This window comes from Ornithodoros turicata, chromosome 5, assembly GCF_037126465.1.
Source record: "Ornithodoros turicata isolate Travis chromosome 5, ASM3712646v1, whole genome shotgun sequence".
Classification (NCBI taxonomy): Eukaryota; Metazoa; Arthropoda; class Arachnida; order Ixodida; family Argasidae; genus Ornithodoros; species Ornithodoros turicata.
In genome coordinates, this window is record NC_088205.1 from 57,649,895 (window position 1) to 57,672,686 (window position 22,792).

The window sequence follows — 22,792 nt, forward strand, 5'->3', positions numbered from 1 at the left end:
TTCTCGTCCGAGTCCGGAAGCTGAAGTCCGGATAAACGAGGGCGAAATACATGGGGAGAAATCCATCCCCATGCTTTTTTGTCCGGATAGCGCAAGGCCCGGATAAACGCGGGTCCACTGTACTATTATTATTATTATTCTCGAATTTACACGGTTTGCGTGGGAGGCCTAGCCGTCGGCACCTAAACTGACATGAGCGACACCGGTAAGACGTTCAACTGTGTGCTCGTCGCTGCCAAACGTCCTGTAGTATTTGGAGTATTACAGATAAAAGACAAGGGTGAGACAGCACCGTGATGTCATCAGTACAACGTGACCAATATTACACATAGTCTATTGGTGTTAGAAGTTTTTATTTTGGTTTATGTATACGTATACATATGTATAGACCCTTTCGGGCGCAACACCACAAGAACGAAAGGAAAATACAGACCAGTTATTTTGCAAGGCAAGTAATCAGACATAAGGTACATATTGGATCAAACCCTTCTTTTTCCTCACGTACTTTTCTATGGCAGCCGAATAGTGGAGAAGAGGTTGGCATAACTGTTGAAGTGCCATCTGTGTACTGGCTGGCTGACATTCTGGTCGTAAACCTGCGTTAACCGTGTGACACTCAATATCAATGCACGACTACATACAGGGTGTTTTTTTTTTTAGACAGATTTTTCATTAAAAAACTATAAAGGCTAGAGACATGCTGTTTTCACTTCTATCATCTCTGGGTCGGCAGACGTTCTTGGCCATATGTTGCTCAACCGTCAAATGACTAATTACCTAAAAATCGTTAATTAACTTTACAATTATACAAGCTACGAAGTTGTTCCAATGAGAACATCTGTTCCTTTCGGTGACCTGATATCGTAGCCGTTTTTAGAACAAAAATCCGTTCGGTAGATCGTCCGCAAAAAATTCGTGAAGGAACACCATTTTTTTCTTTATTTTGTTCATTGCGCATCTTCGGAGACCCGTCTTTCCTTCACCCCCAATGAGAGAGGGTGAAAGAGCACACTGTCGCCTCTTGTGTACTGGACAAAGGTTAAAGGAAAACAGAAAATGCAACCTAAGATAAGGACAGTTCCGATACCGTCACCCGATACACGTGTTTTTGTTTTGTTTCCGCAAGTTAAAGCTCATCTTTAACGCATGAGGCGGCAATGTGGCGGCACCTTCGACGCATGAGGCTCCGTCACCCTCTCACATTAGGGGTAAAGGAAAGACGCGTCTCCGAAGATGCGCAATGAACAAAATAAATGGTGTTCCTACACGATTTTTTTTTTTTTTTTTGCGGACGATTTACCGAACGGATTTTCTGAAAACGACTACGATATCAGGCCACCGAAAAGAACAGATGTTCTCGTTAGAACAACTTCGTAGCTTTTATAATTAAAAAGTCAGTTAAGGAATTTTAGGTAATTAGTCATGTGACGGTTGAGCAACATATGGCCAAGAACGTCCGCCGGCACAGAAATGATAGAAGTGAAAACAGCATGTCTGTAGCCCTTGTAGTTTTTTAATGAAAAATCTGTCTCGAAAAAACGACAACAACCTGTATATGACCGTTACAGTGAAGAACGTGCTATGGTGACTTACCCAGATGCCATCTGGAGTGCAGGATTCAAAAATGGCTGCATGGCCACCCCTTTTTGGATATTTGTTGCCTCGAGCCGTGAAGGTTGCAATGGCCGTCCACCGGGGGATTGCACTGCAATTATCACGTATCTGCAGAAGGAAAACCACAAATAATCCTACATTTGTAAGTGACGTAGTGCAAGAGTTCACCCACTGGATCTTACCCTTATGCCTTCGACCCAGTGTTGAGTAGTATACTCTACCAGGTTACCGCATGTTTCCTTGACCAGAGACACACATTCCTTATCGTCGAACTCGTTGAGAACCCAGTCAACATCTATCTGAGTTGGGTCTGCGCATGGAATGAATCCGGGATCTGATGAAGGGGTGGAGTACCGAGAGGGGGGCAAGAGGCGGTGGTGTCCACCCCCAGGAGTTCCAAGGTTACCTGCGGAAATTTCCCTGTACTCACATGTGAATGGAAGTGGCTACATTTCGAACAGGCACAGACACAGGTAAGAACAGTCTACCTTCGTCTTGAACGTGCTAACATGACCTTGTATATTCAGTGCTGCCCACGTCTGTAGCACAGCGTGCGGTGTGTTACGATAGTGCTATATAGGATCTGACACATTAACCCCCACGTCCAACGAGCACGCGAAGTCCGGGAGTGAAATTGGATGACTGGTCTCAGAACGGGTGCCCAAGCGATGCTTATTTAGTGACTCTACTTTTAATTAGCAAAACTCTAGAAATTTTCTACAGACGAATCATGAATCAGGAAAATTTTCCTCTGTATACTGTGCTTACAAAACGCCATGGACCTTTTCCATGTACGTGTCGCCTCCGGCGTCGGAATGCAAAACCTCGTATTTTGTCCCCAAGTGAGCGAGGGGCACTTTTCGGACTGTCACGTCGCCTGGGAAAGTAGCGAGAAGAAGATTGCAAAAAGAATGCTGAAAGAGTGAAAGCGTATTGTACTGATTACGAGAACAAAGCGTCATTAACCGTCGGCCTCGAATGTCTGCGCAACCTTGACACAGATTACCTACCCCAAAACATGGCAGCCGTGGCTGAGCATGCGCATATGCTTACTCGGAAAAGGTCCATTGCTGTCAATCATGTTCGTCAATAGACCTCTCCCTGTTTGTAAACAAATGACGTCATAGTGTTCAACAGCGCCACCGGTTTGGTAGAGTTGAACTATGCTCGAAGCTATGGGGCGAACAAGGTCGCGCCCGAAAACCATGGTCTTGAGGGGATTACGATGATCCCTGAAAGGGACGCGACCTTCGGTTCTACTTTTCTCTCAATAGGAGGCAGGGAACAAATGCCCAGCTGTTGTGGCATGCCAACTAACGCTGCAACATCTCTACTCCCTGCACTCAAATACCAGCTCCGGTGGCGCAGCGGTAACGCAGCGGTAACGCGTGCGCTTGGAGACTGGGAGGTCCGCGGTTCGAATCCGCGGGCCGGCTGTGCCGTCTGGGGTTTTTCCTGGGTTTCCCTCAGATGTGTAATAGGCGTATGCCGGCACAGTTCCCCTGAAGTCGGCCCATGGACGCAGCTATCCTCCCCCCGAGCGGATTCCGCTCGGTCTTCCACTTCACCCTTTCCTCTCCACCACCTTTCCCTTCCCGAGAAACATGCCGCCTAATCAGGCAGGCAGACCTCTCGGGTCCCTCCCAACGACTCTCCTCCTCCTCCTGCACTCAAATCGAATGGAGATTTACACTGACGGCTCGGTGGCATCCGATGGGTCATCATCTGCATTTTACATTCCTGAGGAATCATACGAACGCGGTTTCAAGCTGGTGCCCACGCTTTCATCAACCGAAGCAGAAGCCTTTGCTATCTTATCTGCTCTGCGGTACATCTCTTCGTCGACACCAAGAGCGTGGACTATCCTTTCGGATAGTAAGTCAGCCTTGGAGGCCGTGGCATCGTAATCGCCCAAAGTTACCCATGACATCTACACGGAGATCCTTTGGCTGCACGCCAAACTATCGTCTCTAGGTCACAGTGTGTGTTTCCAGTGGATTCCGGGCCACGTTGGTATCTTGGGGAATGCCATCGCCGATTCTGCGCCCAGGTCTGCTCGTGCGGCTGGGCCTGTCACTTCTGTCCAACTTACCCCGTCTGCCTGTCAGCTAGCCATTCGCCGATACTGCAGAAATAGCTCTCATGCCTTCTTTCAAGACGCTGCCAGGACCAACCCTTTTCTGCATTCGATTGACCCTACGATGACCCATACACTGGTAGGCCGCTACTCCTTCACAGGCTGCGGTTGAATGTGGCGCGGACTCCACTGCTCCTCTTTAAGTCACCACCTTTTGTCACCGAACTGCCCCACCTGTCATGTTGAAGGAGACATCCCGCACTTGCTCCTCTACTGCACGAGTTACCACCAACATCGTCTTCTCTTCTCCTACGGTCGCGCATCGCTCGCCTGACGGTTTCGGACTTATCTCTAGCTACGCTGCTCGGCCCCACGCAATATAGTCAGGTGACAAAGGCACTTGCTCAGTTTCTGCGGTCCTGTGGCCTTCTGAGTGAACTGTGACCAGTTTTGTGTTTGTTTGTTGTTCTTTTGTTTTTCTTTTTGTTTATTTGTTTTTCCTTTTGTTTATTTGTGTTCCTTTGTTTGTTTGTTCCCCTTTCCTTTGTTTTTTTTTTGTTAGCCTTTTTTTCTTTCCTTCCTGGGAATAGCAAGCCGCCATAGCGGTGGCTAACCTTTCCCTCTTATTTTTTTTATATAATACATATCCCCCCCCCCCCCATTCGTGGAAACCATATCTCCCCTTCGGATCTGTTTTGGTTTCGGTCTGTCTACCAACGTCATGATGACGTTTCTCGGGTAGAGGTTTATTCAAAGCACTTAAGCGCCAACCGCATGAGACGTTTTGCGAGCGGCCGGGCGTCGCGCTTTTCTCAGCGACAAACGACGCTGGCAAAAAACGCGCGGAGCGCACCGCATGCAGCGTTTCTACAACGGCGGATGGACGGCGTTTCAGGCGAGCGTTTCCGTAATCTCGCAGGGAAAGCAACTCTATGTAACTTGATAAACAAGTAAAGAATCTCAAACACAAGTGCTTTTGAGTGATAACACGGTGTATCGAACAAGATACTGCAGCAATGCACGCTTACGAAGCCATATTTATTGTGAATACCGGTCTCTCTATACACAAGGTTCCTGCTTCGTGTATTTAGACGGAGCGAACTAAGCATTCCGGTTGACATCGTCATTAAGCTGATGCACACTTTCCTTGTGTTTTGTATGTTGGACACTCACACAACAATTGCGTTCTTAACATCGGCAACAAACTTCTGTTCTTCTGCCGAACACCGTGGCCGAACAGCAGTCTGAGCGATTCCGCGTGCCGCCATCTAGGGGGGCTCCCGAAAATTGGCGCGACCGGATGAACCTATCCCGAGGTTAATCCCTGATTGGCCACTTGCGCGCGTCGTCTCCGCCTCTTCCGTCGCCCAACGCTGAATTATCTATTCGCCTCGGACGTCGAGGGGAGCGTCGCGCGCCTATTGTTCCACGACGCCTTGGCTTGGCGCTCGCCAAACGCCGCGGCAGGACGCTCGATAAACGCTGGAGAAACGCCTCATGCGGTTGGAGCGTTACGCTCCGCAAGTCCGCGAAGTCAATGCGCATAACGTCACGGTGACGTGAAAAAAAAAAAAAAAAACAGAGATGTGAGATGGAAAAAAGAGATATGAGCCCGCTCATTGCGGGACAAGCTACTCCAGGTTTAGTAAAAAAAAAAAAGGTAATTTGAAGTGTTCGGCTCTTGTATAAGTTCGTTTGTGTGAGAGTTCTGCGAACAGTTTTCCCATTTTGTTCAGATTACGGTCTCGTGGAGTAGGCAACTAAGGCGAACTGCGAGTGTCCTCATAGAAGTGATCTACAAATCTACAAAGGGGACAAATCCGGCATCTACAAAGTGATAAATGTACTCAGGTGGTAGCTACAAGCTACTGTAGCTGTGGTAGCTATAACGTTCTAAACTACCATACACGACGGGACGAAGACAAAAGTGCCTCAGAACGCGTAAAAACTTGCATATTACAATGTGAGGCAACAGGAGCCAAGTAAACCACTAATATCCAGGAGACGTACCAAATTAGTCTCAAACGTCGTGGATGTCACACAAGTTCAGCCGACGTTTACTGGATGTCCGAAAATTTACATCCCATTGGTCCCTCATACAACGTTCCCTGGATATACTATAGACATATCCCAGTCGAAAAAAAAAAGACGACAGAAAAATATGGCAAACAAGGCTGTCGTATATTGAGACCTTGTCGTCTGTTGCACGTGTCTGTCGCGTGTCGTTTTGTCGTCTGTTGTCTGTTTTGTTGTGTCGTACGCATCCTGTCGTCTTGTTGTGTCGTGCACAACTAGTTCTTGCTGGTCGCGAAATGCTGTTCTCTCAGTTGAGGGAGAACCTGTGTACGAAGTATATGTCTTTCTATTTTTAGACTCAAGGGACTGACTGTCTCTAGCAACTCGTTCTCAGAGGTCAGCATTCGTCTTGAATGCCAGTGGCAACAGGTGATGAAAGGTGGTGTGATCAGGCTCCAATTCATAAAGTTTTTTTACACAATACCGCACAAGCTGCTGTAAGCAGTGTTCCGCAGTGGGTTACTTGTAATCGGTTATCAAGGAATTATTTCTTAAATAAATGCTTTCAGTTTGAAAAGTTTGCATGTGGTACCTGCCATTGAAATTGTATGGGCGAATAGGAAGTCCTATGGCAAGAGGGTTGTTGCACTTTACGTTTAGTTACTTAAATTTTCATATTTCTCTTAAGGTAACCGCATGTATACTGCAACAACTTAGTTCCCTTACAATTTCCTGTTTCTCCTCTACATATAATCAGAGTGAAAGCTCAACGCCTTTCACTACCCCACGCCAACTTGTATTTGAATTGATGGTCAATCTATGCTTACAAGACTTCATTCCCCAGGACTGCTTGCAACATCATGTAGACTGCGTAAAAAGCGTAAATGACACTAGCATAACTTTTAAAAGGCAAAGTTGAACTTGCTTGGATGATGTCCCACATATATACGTCCTTATATCCTAAAAAGACGCACAATCCGCACAAGAAACGCACAATCCGCTGACCTCAGAGACCGCTTCGTTCCGGCCACTCTTAGGTGCACAACAGCAGCAGCATCACAGTGTGACCTAGTCTCGTGATCACTGCTGTTTTAAGCACTATACAGTGCTTTGGCAGTTGGAAAAGTGCTAAAAGTAATTCCTAGGTCAACAACATCAGGAGTCATCCCAAACCTTGGCGCCCTACTTCAACACGTGTCGCCCTCTGACTGAGGTATCTGTGTAGCCTCTCCCTGGGTCTACTCTGCGGGTCATGTGACGTGGTCATAGTAACGGGAAGATAATACCTGCGTTTGACCCTACTTGTGACAAAAATATCAGTCATAATCGGATAAGCGGATTGTCATACTAACGAGATGGATTTATATGGCGGCGGAACGGTTCCTAAGAAAAACGGTCATAAAGTGAGTATGTCATATTATCGGGGGTCATATTAACGAGGGTTCACTGTGTATGGTTTGCTGGGAGCCTGATACTATGGCAGTGACAACCGAACGGACAATGACGAGGCTCGTTCCTGGTAAACTGTGAGACTCCACTGTTATTAGGCGTTAGAACTTCTATGGGGCCACACAAAGATTAAAGTGTGACCTGCCGTGTTGCTCGTTGTTTCCGCCACCAAGGCAGACCCTTCGTAGTGCACCATGTTTGAACTTTTTCTCTAGCCACTATAAAGACAACACAACACACACAAACACTCCCCCAGCCATAGAATGCCGTTTGTTCACGCCAGCAGCACCGACGGTGCGGCCGTGTGCGCTTGAGAAATAAAAAAGTGACACTACATCCAAATGCGACGAAGTACAATCTCAGGTATTTAACACCGTATCGGCTAACAGAACGGTAAACACACGAAACGTATGGCGGGTTTCCTACTGGTTACCTTTCTGTGGTTCGCACATGGAGTCGACATGGGCCTTGTCCGCCGCGCACGTCATTTTACACCCTCGACCTCTTCTGCTGAGCAGAATCCTACTTGCCGAGCATACAGGATCTGCTAGTTCAAAGCTCTATACAAATTAATTGCATTTTCTGTGTAGTATACACAGGGTGTCCCAGAAAACGTGTCTTTGAATTATAATAAAAAATATACACCACTTAGATTCATGCAGTAAAAGGCATTTGTTCTTACTAGGTTTTTCCCACCTCTTGATGTGAATGTCATATAAGTTAAACTATGTAAATTCTTGCGAACTGAACTCGGAAATTTGCAAAGTAAAGGTCACTTTTTTACCACACCAATGTGAACAGGGTGCCGAATTTACTCAAATTCATTATAATGGACCTTTTCCAGAGCGGAAAAGCGCCTCTAGCGGGAGGAGTCGGAAACACGGTTGGTGGCTCGCGCGACGCGCGGTGTCTGCACATTTGGTCGAACGCCGTGTGATTAGAGACATCTGATCGAACTCCGTTTGGTCGAAAGCCGGTTGATCGACACCGTTAGTTCGAAATACTTTTGTTCGAAGGGAGTTCAGTGTGTTGTTCACACCTATTTTTCTGTAACTTTTGACGGTATATACTCTCTGAGCATACGGAGCAGGCAACCAGTGTCATCTGCTTTCTTTCTTTTTTTCTTTGCTTTTTCCGTTGAAGAGCGGAGATCACGGGTTATTTGCATATCTTTGTCTTTCACGAACAGCACAGTTGAATAGAACAGTGTCGAACGATCCGGCGTACCAGTGGGACACATCTTGAAGAAAATGGCCTCATGTTGAGCACAGCCAATAATCCGTGCTTCCTCTGGGCACCCTTCTCATTGCTGGCGGCATATTTAAAGGGAACGATCTGGAATGGGATAACCATATATGCGCGAAAGCCACTTAAAGTCTGTGGATGCTCAGAGGGAAATTTAGCCAAGTTCAACGAAAGATATTGAATTGTCAGGCATATAAAACCTTCGTTCAACCTTGTTTAGACTATGCATCTGCACTGTGGGTCCCTACATATGCACGCTATAAAAAAAAGAAAGAAAAGAAAAGACAGTACAAGGATCTGCTCCCCGGCTTATATTGTCTAGGTTACGAAGGACTTGTTCACTAACATGTATGTTGGAAGAGGAAATTTAGATTCACCTGAACATAGGCACAAAGTAAATAAACCAAAGCTCTTCTTTCTCCCATACAATGGTAAGTTAAATACAAGCATTAATAATACGTTGCTAAAATTTGTCCACATTCGATGCGAATAAATCATCGAAAAATGTCATAGAATTATTTGATTTATTTATAAAAATGTTTATTATTTGACATCAATTAGTATTTGACAAAGTGTTGAGGTTATGGGGGGAAATCATAGATGGCATGTTTAGTCACTATGTGTCAGAGCAGAAAAACCTATCAAGTGGTCGAACGGGCTAGGGTGAACAACCCAGGCTCTTGGACCGCTTTTTGGACGTGAAAAAGTGGGTTAGGATGAGGAATGTGTTTATGGGCAAGTGGATTACACACGGCGGATGTTCCTTCAGATAACGGCAAAGAAATGTGCAACAAGGTCCATGAGGGCCTAGTATACTTTTACAAGGCAGCAGTCGTACCCGACACATTAAACATATCTAGGGTTTCTGTACACAGAATGGGTAGGGTGTGTGCCCTTTCACGGGTACAAGAATGGCTTTTATGTGGTTGACGAACAAAAACAACCCATGAAGCTGAAGATAAGAAGGCTAAAATAAGGCAGCTAAGAGCTACATGCACTTGTGCAACCAACGGCAGCGCATCGTTTGGTTGCATTTTTCGCACGGAATACGCGAACCAAGGGCGCCCCGGACCACCGAGAGCCACCAAAGATGATGGCGGCGGCGCGGCGCAGCTCGCGCATGCGTCGCACGTCCAACTGGAAAAGGTCCATTGACAGAGATATAGAGGAGCTATCCCATCGGAAAGAATAGCCGAACATCATCCTTTACGCAGCACCCGGAGCATAGCGGGCGACGAATTTTTCAGTGCAGTCGTTGTCAGTACGACGAAAGGAGGTTGGAAACCCGGCCTACACCGGGATAGTAGAAAGAGATAACAGAGACATGGCGTATCGCATCTGTCTCCCGCTGGGATCATGCCTTCCCTTTCCCAATTTCAGGAACTGTCACTTTTTCTACTATCATTCTGTGGGCTGGGTTTCCAAGCTTCTCTCGTCGATATGACAGCGATCGTGCTCAAAAAGTCGTCGCGCGCTATGCTCGGGGTGCTCCAAAGAGAATGATGTTCGGCTTCACCTCCAGCAATGGAGTAGAGTATCGCCCTCGGCGATGAAACTCCCCACCCATTATCCTGAAATAAAGTTGTTGTGAGTTGTTGTTGATGTGCGGCTATTTGTTTCGATGAGATAGCTCTTGAATATTTCTACAAATATCATGAATTTGAGTAAATTCGGCACGCTCTTCATATTGGTGGGGTAAAAAAGTGACATTTACTTGGCAAATTTCAGAGTTCAGTTCGCAAAACTTTACAGTGCATAGAGTAGAACGTTGTCCATAAGCAGTGTATATAAAATAGAAAATAATTTTCTTACGGGGAGTACTAGCTTCTCTGCGCCCACAGTTCCCATAGCGCCATCTACAACTCTAGCTGAGTTTTCCGCGCAGAGCACAGGAATTTCCGAGGGTCGAGACCACCAATAAAAAATCACACCGGACAGATAGCGCAAAACGTGACGTCATGGTGTCTTAGTCGCCGCGTTGTTTGCCTGCCTGGTGTGGCGGCATGCTGTTCGGGGGCGGGAGACCGTGCTTCTGGGGAAAACCCAGAGAGTTACTCAGACTGGACAGTCGGTGTCGGGATTCGGACCGTAGGAATGGTGACGGAATGAACTGTGGCGCAGGAAAGGACTGACAACCGTACCCGGTGACTGGCGGAGAACAACAAGTTTAATCGCGCTCTGCGCGCTCACGTTCAAACTGAGCTGCCATCATCCGATGGCACTAGTGCTGCTACAGGCCTCCCCCCCTAGACCCTGGTGGTAACCAGGGGAGAATGCCAGGAAACATTGCGCAGAGGGACAGAGCGTGGGCGTTGAGGGCCTGCACAGTTGGGGGGAAGGTCGGTGAGATGCACAGGGGCGACGAGTGTCTCAAGATGAGCGGGCTTGACCCTGTCGAGGGAGATGGTTTCGCGGCGGCCATTAAGGTGGTCTGTTACGGTCTTGTCGCTGCGGGCCAGTATCTTGTAAGGGCCAGCATATGCAGGGGTCAAGGGTGGCTTGGCATGATCCACCCGGACGAAGGCGTGAGAGGCATTGGCCAAATCCGGGTGCACGAAAATCTTCCTATGGGAAGGCTGACGAGGTAGGGCGGGTTTGACGGCCTGGAAATGCTGACGGAGTTGCGTTGCGAAGTCGTCACCGGCGAGGGGAGGCTTCGGGCTGGGATCGAGGAAGTCACCAGGCAAGCGCAACGGGGAGCCGAAGACTAACTCCGCCGAGCTACACTTGAGATCCTGCTTTAGCGAGGAGCGTAGGCCGAGGAGCACCCATGGCAAATGGTCAACCCAGTTAGTGGGCTCAGGCTGGGAACAGAGAGCGGCTTTTAGCTGGCGGTGCAGCCGCTCCACCATCCCGTTTGCGGCGGGGTGGTAGGCCGTCGTCATCATGTGCTTGGCTCCGATAGCTTTCAGAAGAGACGCGAAGGAGCGGGATGTGAACTGGCGGCCCCTGTCGGTGGTCACAATGTCAGGGCACCCGAAACGGGCTACCCAACCGAGTAGAAACGCGCGGCCGACCGTGACCGCCGTCGCGTCTGGGATGGGTACAGCCTCTGCCCAGCGCGTGAAGCGGTCCACGCAGGTGAAGAGATACCGGCAGCCGAGTGAAGAGGGAAGTGGGCCAACGAGGTCCAAATGAACGTGGCAGAACCGGCCTGCGGGCGTGGGGAACGCTTTGAGTGGCGTCTGGATGTGGCGTTCAACTTTGGTCCGCTGGCAAGCAAGACAGGAGCGGGTCCAGCTTCGGATGTCCTTATTGATATTTGGCCAGACGTAGCGGGTTGCAATGGCCTTCTGTGTAGCGCGCACGCCGGTGTGGGCGAGGCTGTGGTACTCGCTGAAGATCCGGCGGCGTAGCGGCTCGGGTACGAAGGGGCGAGGATGCGCAGTGGACACGTCGCAGAAAAGAGGGTCGACGCAACCAGGGAGGTGTATCTTTTGAAGGACGAGGGAGGATTCGCCAGCGAGGGAATCCTTGATCTCAGCGTCATTAGCCTGGGCGTTGAGGAGATCACTGACGCTCACCGGGGATGGCAAGTAGGGAACGGCATTGATGCGTGAAAGAGCGTCAGCTGCCGAGTTGTCAACGCCGGGGATATGGCGAACGTCGGTACAAAACTCGGAGATAAAAGCAAGCTGACGGATCTCACGCTCACAGTAGCCGGAGTGGTTGCCAGAGAATGCATATGACAACGGCTTGTGGTCGGTCAGAATGTGGAAGTCACGCCCTTCCAGGTGATAGCGGAAGTGTCGCACGGCCGCGTACACAGCGAGAAGCTCACGCCCAAACGTGCTGTAGTGGGTCTCGGCGGGCTTGAGGCGGCGGGAGAAAAAACCAAGCGGCTGCCACATGCCATCAACGAACTGCTGTAGAACAGCGCCAGCAGCCGTGGTAGAGGCATCAGTCATGAGGCGGGTTGGTGCAGAAGGAATTGGATTGGTTTGAACGTGAGCGCGCTCTGCGCGCTCACGTTCAAACTGAGCTGCCATCATCCGATGGCACTAGTGCTGCTACAGAACAAACAAAAGCAGCAGAACACACAAGGAGACGTTTGTGAGAAGTGGGTGTTGAGTTACTGTGGTTAGAGAGCTGAAATTCTGAATGTGGTGGACGTTTCACTGCTGGACGTATAGCATCAAGCCACTAGCGAGGTACTCTTCTGTTTTGTCCGAATTCTCGATATTCCTTAATACCTAGAATCCACCTTTGTGCCTCCAAGCCCCCAGCTCTCTTAAGAAAAGCAAACGGCAGTGGTTACTGAGAAATAACAGTACTCCAAACACAATTCCTAATAAAGAATATACGAACTACATTTCTACCTTGCTGGTGATTAGCAAAAAGTAACCGGATGTGCCAAAGCCCAACCCACTGCTATTGAAGAAGTTCACTTACCCGTCACTAAAGCCAGCAGTAACGCCGCTGTGGATACCATTGGAAACTTCATTTTCCCGCGACGAATGTTTGATGAAACGTCGTGCTAGAGCTTATGTACCGCGCTAATAAGGGTGTGAGCGGGGGTCACGTGGAAATAGCATGACATTATCTATTTCCTGCTTGATTTTATGGCGAACAACAACAGCAATAAATAGAATGATGACAATGTTTTATGTCCTTTAATGTTAATCCTTTAATGTTCCGCCGCTACTCAACGTTTGTCACGGCCGATGATACCAGTCACTTTCCGCTGGGAAAATGCGGTTTAATTTCCCCACAAATATGCGATAGTTGCTCCGACATGGCTGCCGTTTGATCGAATTGAGCATTACGTCTTTTCAGTCGGTCGATCGACCGACCGACCGACCGACCGATCAAAAACCTTTGCGTGAGGAGATAAATATGGGAAAACACGACACAGGGGCTGTATCGGTGTTGTCCCCCTTTTTTGCCTCAAGCTCAAGCACAGTTATTTGCTGCATAATTGTCACAAAAAAAAGGTGTACGCCTGCTATTTTCAACAAATCAGGGGAGAGAACGATGTCATTCGAGGTGATGGTTGGTTAGCTGGTGAAGTTACTGCTATTCCGTGTAATGCATTAAGTATGCAGTGTGGCTAGGGTGTAAGCTTGTATGACCGTAGATGGACCAGTGAGAACTTGTGGGAAGGATGACGGCATACCGTGAAGCTCAGCCACTGAAGTGAGATGATGTGTAACAATTCTGATACATGTGAAGACCTTTCGACATTCCTCTTTCGAACCACAAGTGCGCTCGATGGACAAGATGTTGTAGTCGATGCATCTGTGAAAAGTTTCGTTCAGGCCACAGTAGTGTCTAATTAATGCAGGCTGATCTGTTGAAGGTGGAAGAGGCTGAGGTATTGGGACGTTTTGGTCCATGGAAAGCCCAGTACTTTGACCCCCTTAAGTCTGCAGCATATGAGCTTTCGTTGGTGGCTTTTTCTTTGCGAGGTGTAGCGGTTTCAGATCCGTCGTCGTCGTAGGTCTGGCGTCGGAGATACTCAGACAGGGGTTCGCTACGAGAAACAAACTGAGGTTTAATTATACGTTCGAAAAGTCGATCGTAGTGAACAGGCAGAAGAGATTTTGAGGGCCTCCGCTTTACATACAGACTAGCTTCAACAAATGACACAGTTTATAATAGAGCACACTAACTGGCTGAACATGGGGGCGTGTCCTTGACGCACGGCGTTTGTCTTCACCTTCAATGTCCATCTCCCAGACAGCGCAATCGGGTTAGCTCTTCAGATGGCCACATGGACACATGGCCAGAATGGACACATTATCCCCTGCAAGCTTTTGTCTTTTGCTGTCTGGACGGCTAGCGGGAAGAAGGGGTGTCCTTTGTGAACGATTGCCGGAAATCCGTCGATGTCGTCTGGGAATGTCGTCACGACGAGACGCAACAGAGGGTATCTCGCTACACACGCACGCACGCACGCACACATATGGGATGATGATGTGGTGGGACATTCACCACCACTATGGCGGTATGCTGCCCCATTGCTCTTGCGGAAGGGATGAAAAAAGGGATGATGATGGAAAGGTGTCTCGGAATAGGCATTTGCATATGTCTTCGTTTCACTGCCTCTGGTTTCCTGTCGCCACATATAGCGTTCTCTGAGGAAGTGGGCGAGGGATATGGAAGTTTACTAAAGGAAAAGGAAAGATCAGCCAAAGAAAGGTCAGCTTGCTATTAAAACAACATGAAAATAAAATATAACAAAAATAAAGAAGAAACAGATAATGCACAGTGAAAGAGAGTACACTGGGCATTCGGGCAAACACACGGTGTTCACACAGCCCGAAGCTTGGATAATGCTGAGGAGGGCAGGGTGACGAAGTGACTTGGGTTGCTGTTCAGTTGCTGATTAGCACACTCGCGCTCTTGGCAATGCTGTTTTGCGATAGCGTTTACTGCGGTCTTCTGGGAAATGAACTCCTATCACCGTACTTTATTTTCGGTTAGGTTTCTATTGTTTCCAACCCAACCCTAGCGGCTATTGAGGTGTGGTACTTCTTGGTTCTGTAGACTATATCCTGTTAGCCCGCATGCTAGTATATGTTTTCCTTGCCTCCATTTGATTGCATCCATTCTCACTTTTCCATGTCGGCTTAGGGTTGTCATATTGGTTTCAACGGGAGCCGCATTCATACCTTTTATGTTCGCGCGGTTCATGTTTGCTTGCCATCAGGTTGTCCACAGTTTGGAAATGTGTTCCCTTCCATGCGGACTTCACCTTCGAAAACAGGAAAAAGTCACAAGGAGCTAAATCCGGCGAGTAAGGAGGGTGGCCCAGCACAGGGATCTTCTTATCGGCCAGAAACTGTTTCACCGACAGAGTGTTGTGAGCAGGAGCAATGCGGTTTCTGGGGACAAGTTTGTTGCAGACCTTGCGCATGTTCAACTGTTCGTGCAAAATTTGTCGTACGGTTTCTTCGTTAACATTCACCATTCCTGCTATCATCTGAATGCTCAGGCGGCGATCGTTGCAAACAATGGCATTAATTTTCTCAACGTTTTCGTCTGTTGTTGCTGTGACGGGCCGACCCGGACTTTCATCACCTTCAACGTTTTCCTGTCCATCGGCAAACCGTTTATGCCACTGAAACACTCGCGTACGTAACATCGCATTATCACCGTACACCTCTTGCAACAGCTTCAAGCACTCGCTGGAGATTTCTTCAGTTTCGCTAGAAATTTCAGGTTTATCCGCTGCTCGACTTGGGCACTCGCCATGATTCTGGCAACACGACTCTATACCTCTCCCTGCAACGGACTCCAGCAGATAGACAACGAGCGACGATTGTCGGGGCTCGTCGGGGAAGGTTCAAGGTTACTAAACTGCGCGTGCGTTTCCCGCTCCGCGAGGTACACTTCCTACCAGATGCCCAGTACCGTTATTTAATAGCTACACCTCGTATTTACCCTCACAGGTCCAAGTGAGGGAAAGAATAAGGTGTCCTCTTCGACGTAATACAAACATCCAGCCCAACAACACGCGGCTCCCCTAGGGGTATTCAATGAATGTCTGACGCTGGATGTGGGGATATTTATAGAGATAACGAGAGTTTCGTCCAATACGTATGTGCAGGCACACATGTCCAAGTGAGAGAAAGAAGGAGTCCTATGGGACGTTCGAAAGATATTCATAGGAACGTCAAGCGGACAAGGGAGGGACGTTTTATGAACATTTCTTCCATCTGTAATGCCCCAAACAGTGTTGCGGATTTGAATCCACGGATTTGATTTAAAACCAGATTTAAATCCACCGGAGGGCTGGAAGATTAGATTTGCGACTTGATTTGCGCGAAAAAATATGGGCAGGATTTGGATTTGGATTCAATCGCATTTTCCACTAATGATTTGGATTTGGATTCAATCGCTTCTTTTTCAGCGGATTTGCGCGTGGATTTCGCCAAGCTCCCTCACAAAATGCATGGATTTGAAATTGAGCGAAGCGCCGTTTCGCATACTACGCGAATTGATGTGACCTTGTCCGAAATCTGCACACGCACTAGCGGCGTCCTCTCTCCAGAGCGACAGGAGTGGCCGTTTCGTTCCAATCACTTCCCCTCTCCGCACCGAGAGAACACCTGGTGCAGTTCTTCGAACGTAGTTAACGTTATTCTATTGATTGGGCGGCACCTTTTCCCGTGGACCTCTAGCTGAGTCTTCAAGCACGAGCCGTTTCAAGCTTGCCAAATCATGTCGCGAAATTCTTGGTCTCCCCCATCATATTGAACGCATATAGGTACACGCATTCGCGTCAAAACAAAGTAAAAACGAACAATAAATATATCACATCCTATCATTTCGTGATTTCGGGAAGGCAAGCCTTCCCTACTCCCACGGACAATCATGGCAAGATGTGCCACTCTTCCTCGCATACCCATTTTTTTCCTCTTGATTACAACAGTCTGTACTGCGCGAGGAAAATGTTCACAAAGCCCCGAAACGTCAGCATTAAAACAGACCCATAGGCTACATGTTTAGTAACTGTATTCGTAACATGTCCAACGGTTTATTAACGATCCATTTAATTGTGACCCCTACGGTATAGTAACCAACGGCCGCCCGTGGTCTTTTGAGTACTGATCGACGCAGGCGTGTGTTTTTGGGCGTAGCTGAGCCTAGGCCCGCGATAGGAATTCCTTCACTCAGGCGTGTTCGCCCGGTGCTAAATGACGAGGAGGTTCCTGACCCAAAATCTGCTTTTGGGAAGGTGTACCATACCTACCAGCTCCACACTGTTTATGCCCCGTGAAGCCCGAGTCAACACCAACACGATACGTGATGATGGAGATGGGGGTTGTGCACCGCCCCTCCCAGAGCGAGCCAGTCATCGACGATTAAATACACTTTTATCAGTATCATTTTTTTCAATTTTGGTGTAACTCAAAAATTTAAGGTCACTTAACGAATTACGTGTTGGAAATGCAAGAGAAAGTGCGGCCGATTTTTGATGAAGTTTTACTATTCTCTTTCTGGATGCCTTCAACTCAACTCCCATCATTCATTCATTACATGTATTTTCGTTGGGCTTCCCTTTGCGCCCCTCTTCCACTGGCATTGCGCAATTCCGCGCGGCGGAGTGGCCAGCTGTCGGCTACGCGCCGGCGAGGAAAGCCGCCTGAGCCAACGGGGAATTAAATGACGGATGACGAGTTTTTTTCGTGAGGAGGAGTCTAATGCTACCACACTGCAGACCGACGCAGCTCTGGGCTCGGGCAATGCTCGGGACTGCCTAGCTCGGGGGAAGTACTCATGCCCTCCAAAACGCGGCCGGTGTTAGCTTCCAGCTAATCGTACGGCGGCTGGTCACGCGTGAAAGACAACATCCACATTCAACGATCCTAAATGGCTACGCGTCTTCAACCTTTAAAGGAATACAGGGGGCCATCCAAAAAAAATTCAGATTAAGACATCTGATGAAAGTGTGTGTGTCATTATACCGAATAGCGCGAAAGGTTTTGATGTGTGCAATTTGTTTCCCAGAAAAAAACTCACATAAACATAGCTCCGCGCCTTCACCCTTAACTCGCCACTCCAGCTATAACAAGGATGAGGAGGTATGATGGCACGTCACTGATGACGGCATAAGGAGACTCGTTCTGGTTTGCCGGTCAGTGGGGGTCAGCGCCTTGTCCCTTTGCCGCCGTAAACCTGTTTTGCCAGTTTTCCCGGAGAATTGGGGATAGAAGGAGCGGCCGAAGCATTACCGAGGGCAAGGAGAAAAGCTTTATCAGAACCCCGTACAGCCGAGTAGCAGACAACATTTCTCTAGGCCAATCAGCGAGCGTTCTCCTTATAGCGTCAGCGCGAGGTTCCAAGCAGATCACAGGCTGGTACTGCTCTTCACCAACGTTGCGCACGGTCGCCTGGTCCTCTGGTGCTGTCGCATCGTTCCATGAGTATCTGTTTCCCTGCGTGCAGCCATAGAAGCCATGTTAATCTGTAAGTTTGAATTTCAAACACGTCTAGTATCATTTATTTGTTTCTTTAATGGCTTTTTTCCCTGCATTATTTATATATATATATATAGGGGAGAAAAGACACAAGAAACTGAAGTAGGGGTAGGGGGAAGTTATTTATTAAGCTGGCATTTAAATTAAGGGTCTGGGGAAGTCTACGTTTCGGCGGAAGCTCCGCCTTCTTCGGGACTGAGACAAAGATCTATGTACAAGGTCTTTTAAAAGGTTACAAAAGTGTCGTCACAGGTGGTACAATTCCACTGCGAGGCAGTCGTCAGTGAGTCATGTTCTGGAAGATTCCGGAAGGTTCCTGGGTCATCGGCTGGGGAGATTACATGTCAGAGCCTTGGGTCGCGCTCGTTGAAAACCTGTTGTCCGGGGTGTTCTTAGAGTCATTGTGTCCAGCTGTAAAGAAAAGAAGAAAAGAGGCAGCGGGCACTGCGAGGACATACAGAAAAAAAGTTATCCGGATATGCTTCTTACAGTTGATAGCACTCCTTTATCCTCATTTATTAGAGATTGGAATTTGTAGATCAAGTACGATTCGCGTTGCTCTCTGCAGCGATCGGATGTGAAATTTGACTCTAAAATAAAAAGTGCGACGTTATTAATGGAATGACCGGGTCGACTAAAATGGCGAGAAACCGGGAGGCTACCTTTTTTCGAAACATCTGATCGGTGGTTATTGAATCGAATCCTAAATGAATTTTTACTTTGACCTACATATTGCGCGGAGCATGTTGTACATTGAATGATATAAATAATGTTACTGGAGTTACAGTCAAAGTCGCCATTGATTTTAAGGGAGAACTCGGAGTTTGTACTCTTGACCGCTGCCGTGCTTTGCATTGATTTGCATATTTGGCATCTTTTACCATTGCATGGATGGCATCCCGCCATGGGTGTTAATGGTTTGGGAACTTTGGAGTTGACTAGTCTATCTTGGAGGTTGCGGGCACGTCTGTAGGTAACTCGTGGCTTCTCGGCAAATATTTGTCGTGTCCGTTCAGATTGCAGAAGGATGCTATGGTGGCGGTGGAGGATACTGTTAATATTACCCGCGTCTGCACCAAAGGTAAGAACAAGGTTTACGCGGTCGCCCTTGGGTTCGTCGTTGCGTTTACCGAATAAGTTCCTCCGGTCTGTTTGTCGTGCTTTGGACAGGGCGTCTCTTACTAGACTGGGTGGAAAATTACGATTAACGAAGGTCTGCTCTAATTCCGCGAGGTTTTTGTTTAGAACATCGTCGTCCGAGCAGATCCTCCTGTATCGGAGTGCCTGGCTATAAGGAATGGCGAGTTTAGTATGGCGCAGGTGGCAACTGTTAAAGGAAAGGTACTGCTGAGCATCAGTTGGCTTTCGGTACAGGTCAGTGGGAAAACCCTTCTCGGTTAAGGTTACTTTTACATCTAGGAAATTAACAGTCGTTGCCGAGAAGGAGTGGGTGAACTTCATGGCGGGGTGTACCAGGTTGAAATCGCGAATGAATCCTGTGAGATCTTCTTCGGAGTGTGGCCAAACCATGAATGTGTCGTCCAAGAAGCGTTTGTATAGACTAGGTTTTTTGTCGCGCACGGCTAGAAATTTTTCCTCTAGTGCACCCATGAAAATATTTGCGTACGTTGGTGCCATCTTGGTTCCCATAGCTGTGCCATTTATTTGTAGACAGTGGCGGCCGTCAAATTCGAAGTTATTATTTTTGAGGATCAAGTTGAGTAGAGTTGGTAATACAGATGGGTCAACCGCGCGATCGGAGTACTTCAGATACGCCGCCTCCGCTGCTAGCACGCCATCCTCATGTGGGATGTTAGTGTAAAGGGAGGTAACGTCTAGCGTTACAAGCAAGCTTGCATTGGGTGGTTCACATTTGCTAAGTATTTCGAGGAAATGGTTGGTGTCCTTAATATATGAGGTTAATCGGAGAGGTATATCTTTAACGAGGTGCTCAACGAAGCTAGAAATTTTCTCCGTGGCGGTGCCGATTGAGGAAACTATAGGTCGCCCTGGGTTTCCTGGTTTATGGATTTTCGGTAACATGTAGAACCTGCCTGGTTTAGGGTTTTGGGGGGCTAGAAATTCATATAGGCAGGAGTCGATTATTTCACGCGCTTTTAGGGATTTTAGGGTTTTGGTGATTTCGGCAGCTATCTTATCTGTTGGATCACTGTCAAGCGGCTCATAGAACGTGTTACAGCCCAGTTGTCGGAAGCCCTCGTTAAGGTAGTCCTGTTTGTCCATCACTACGATTGCCCCTCCCTTGTCTGCCCTTTTGATAATGATATCGCCACAGTTCTGTAAGTCGGAGAGGCTGCGCTGCTCAGCTGCTGTTAAATTTGGTTTAGTTTTGCGGTTAGATGGATTGTTGTATGCGTCAAGTACATCCCTTTGAACAGCCTTGATGTACATATCCAGGGCTTTGTCGCGGTTGGCATCGGGTGTGAAATCAGAAGTTGGTTTAAAGGGATTCGAATTGGAGTTAGGTTTGTCGAAAAAATATTCTTTTAGGCGCATACGTCTTGCGAACATCCCTTTGAACAGCCTTGATGTACATATCCAGGGCTTTGTCGCGGTTGGCATCGGGTGTGAAATCAGAACTTGGTTTAAAGGGATTTAAAGGGTTTAAAGGGAAAAGTAAAAATTCATTTAGGATTCGATTCAATAACCACCGATCAGATGTTTCGAAAAAAGGTAGCCTCCCGGTTTCTCGCCATTTTAGTCGACCCGGTCATTCCATTAAGGCTACGGTCTCACGGTAGCCATCTTGAATTTACTTACGGACTTGCTACGGCGGGGCGCCACCGTCGCGGTTTCCGTGGATGACCCCGTTAGGGAGAACCGCGCGCGATTCTCCCGACTGGACCCTTTGACCTTGAGTCTCTTCTGTATGCCACCGTACCCGGTGTTTATACTTGTGTAGAAGGGAGCATTGTCTCGTAAAAGTCTTCTGAAACTGTCGTGCAAGACGACGAGTTGATTTTTGGTGCTTTCGTGGTTTGAGTAGCACGGGGGTAGCTGCCGCGCGCGTAGCGTGTGACGAAGACTGTGCAAAATATAATATATTTGAGGTATAAAAAAATATATGTCTCAAACGCAAAATGGTCAAACAACCGTCATAAAAAATGGACGCAAATACTAAATAATTGCAGTCAGCTGTGAAGAGTCTGTTCACGTGCCGATCGGTAGCAGTTTTATCTCAATACAGCTTACAGAAACAGGATTTCTTGAAATGAATTATGAAATTACCACTTCTGTTGAAACTAGAAGTTCAACTCACAGTACGCACACAAAATGATAAGAATCAAAGGAATGGCATAACCGAAGTAAAATAGGGAAGTCGACAATTATACGCTATGTAACCTGTCCGTATTCCGCATAGTAGCGGCCGTGACTAGTAGGTGAAGATAACTTTTTTTTTTTTTCTGTTTGGCTACGATTCGTGTTATCGCTTTGTGAGATGACGAGAGGTTTGATGTGTAAAGAGGGAAATAAAATGCGGGGGGAAAGTAACAAAATTGACAGGCAAAAATATATTTCAATATATCTAGCGGTATCACATCTCGGGAGGCCCATGACTGTACAGTTTGTCAATTTAGTAGACGCATCAATTCGATTTGGAATTCGAAGATTGAATTCCATATTTGATTAGGAAATTGAATAGGATATACGATTACTCGCTTCCGTGCTCAAAAACCCAAACATTCACACCGTCCTATGTATGGTGCTGCCTGCAGCGTCCATGCCATGTGACGTACAGTGTGCAAAAAATGAATTCCTCTCAAATGCAAGATGACGAAACAATCATAATAAAAAAGACATTGTAGTCAACAGCTTTTTGCTGCGAAGTTGCTTGTTTATGTGTTTTCACCTTTATTTCTATTATTTCAGCTTTAAATTATTTATAAAATTACCCTTAGGAACCGAGCAGTCACGGAAATGGCATACTGGCATACACTGCGCACGGAAACTGACCAGCATCAATGCCCGTAATACGGAAATGGCATAAACGAAGCAAAAATAGGGAAATTGCGCGTTTTACTCTTAGACCCGTCTGTATTCCGCACGGCAGCCGCGGTAACAGTACCACAATGGGCAGTGCTGTAGTCGCTAATCGCTATACATGATTTTCATTAGCTGAGGAGCGGATGTGCTACGTTTCTAACCACTAGCGGAAAAGTAATTTCCGCCACAAAGCTTGGCAGCGGATTCGATGCAGCTACAGCTACTTTGTCGCTATTTCAGTGGGAAAAATGGAAAGAAGTACAGTCAAACCTCGCTTTACGAACACCCTTCGTTTCTCAAAAAATCATTCGTAAATCGAGGTATTCGTAAATCGAGGTCCGAGGAGTGCAGTGCACAAATACCTCACAAAAACACGGGAACTTCTTCTTCTCACTTCTTCTTCTACGGGAAATTAATTTGAACAAGTTTTATTTCTGAAAATACTGCGTAATTGTGCTTT

The 22,792-nt window shown here is 47.4% G+C and overlaps 1 protein-coding gene across 3 annotated transcripts; it reads right to left on the bottom strand.

Annotated features, from left to right (window-relative positions):
• Positions 1–336: 336 nt before the first annotated feature.
• On the bottom strand, positions 337–12,888 carry LOC135396075 (domesticated amidase effector 2-like). 3 transcript variants are annotated; one of them, XR_010423287.1, is made up of 4 exons: positions 3,707–3,969; positions 1,797–2,020; positions 1,594–1,722; positions 337–596 (listed from the first exon to the last, which is right to left on the bottom strand). XR_010423287.1 is itself a non-coding variant. In XM_064627113.1 (4 exons), the coding sequence occupies exons 1-4, from the start codon at positions 12,843–12,845 to the stop codon at positions 510–512; spliced, it is 492 nt and encodes a 163-aa protein (XP_064483183.1). In that variant the 5' UTR covers positions 12,846–12,888; the 3' UTR covers positions 337–509. The 3 variants fall into 3 exon arrangements, 2 of the variants coding, with proteins under 2 accessions (XP_064483183.1, XP_064483184.1); XM_064627113.1 differs by lacking the exon at positions 3,707–3,969 and adding an exon at positions 12,794–12,888; XM_064627114.1 differs by lacking the exon at positions 3,707–3,969 and adding an exon at positions 2,383–2,568.
• Between the last annotated feature and the right edge of the window lie 9,904 nt (positions 12,889–22,792).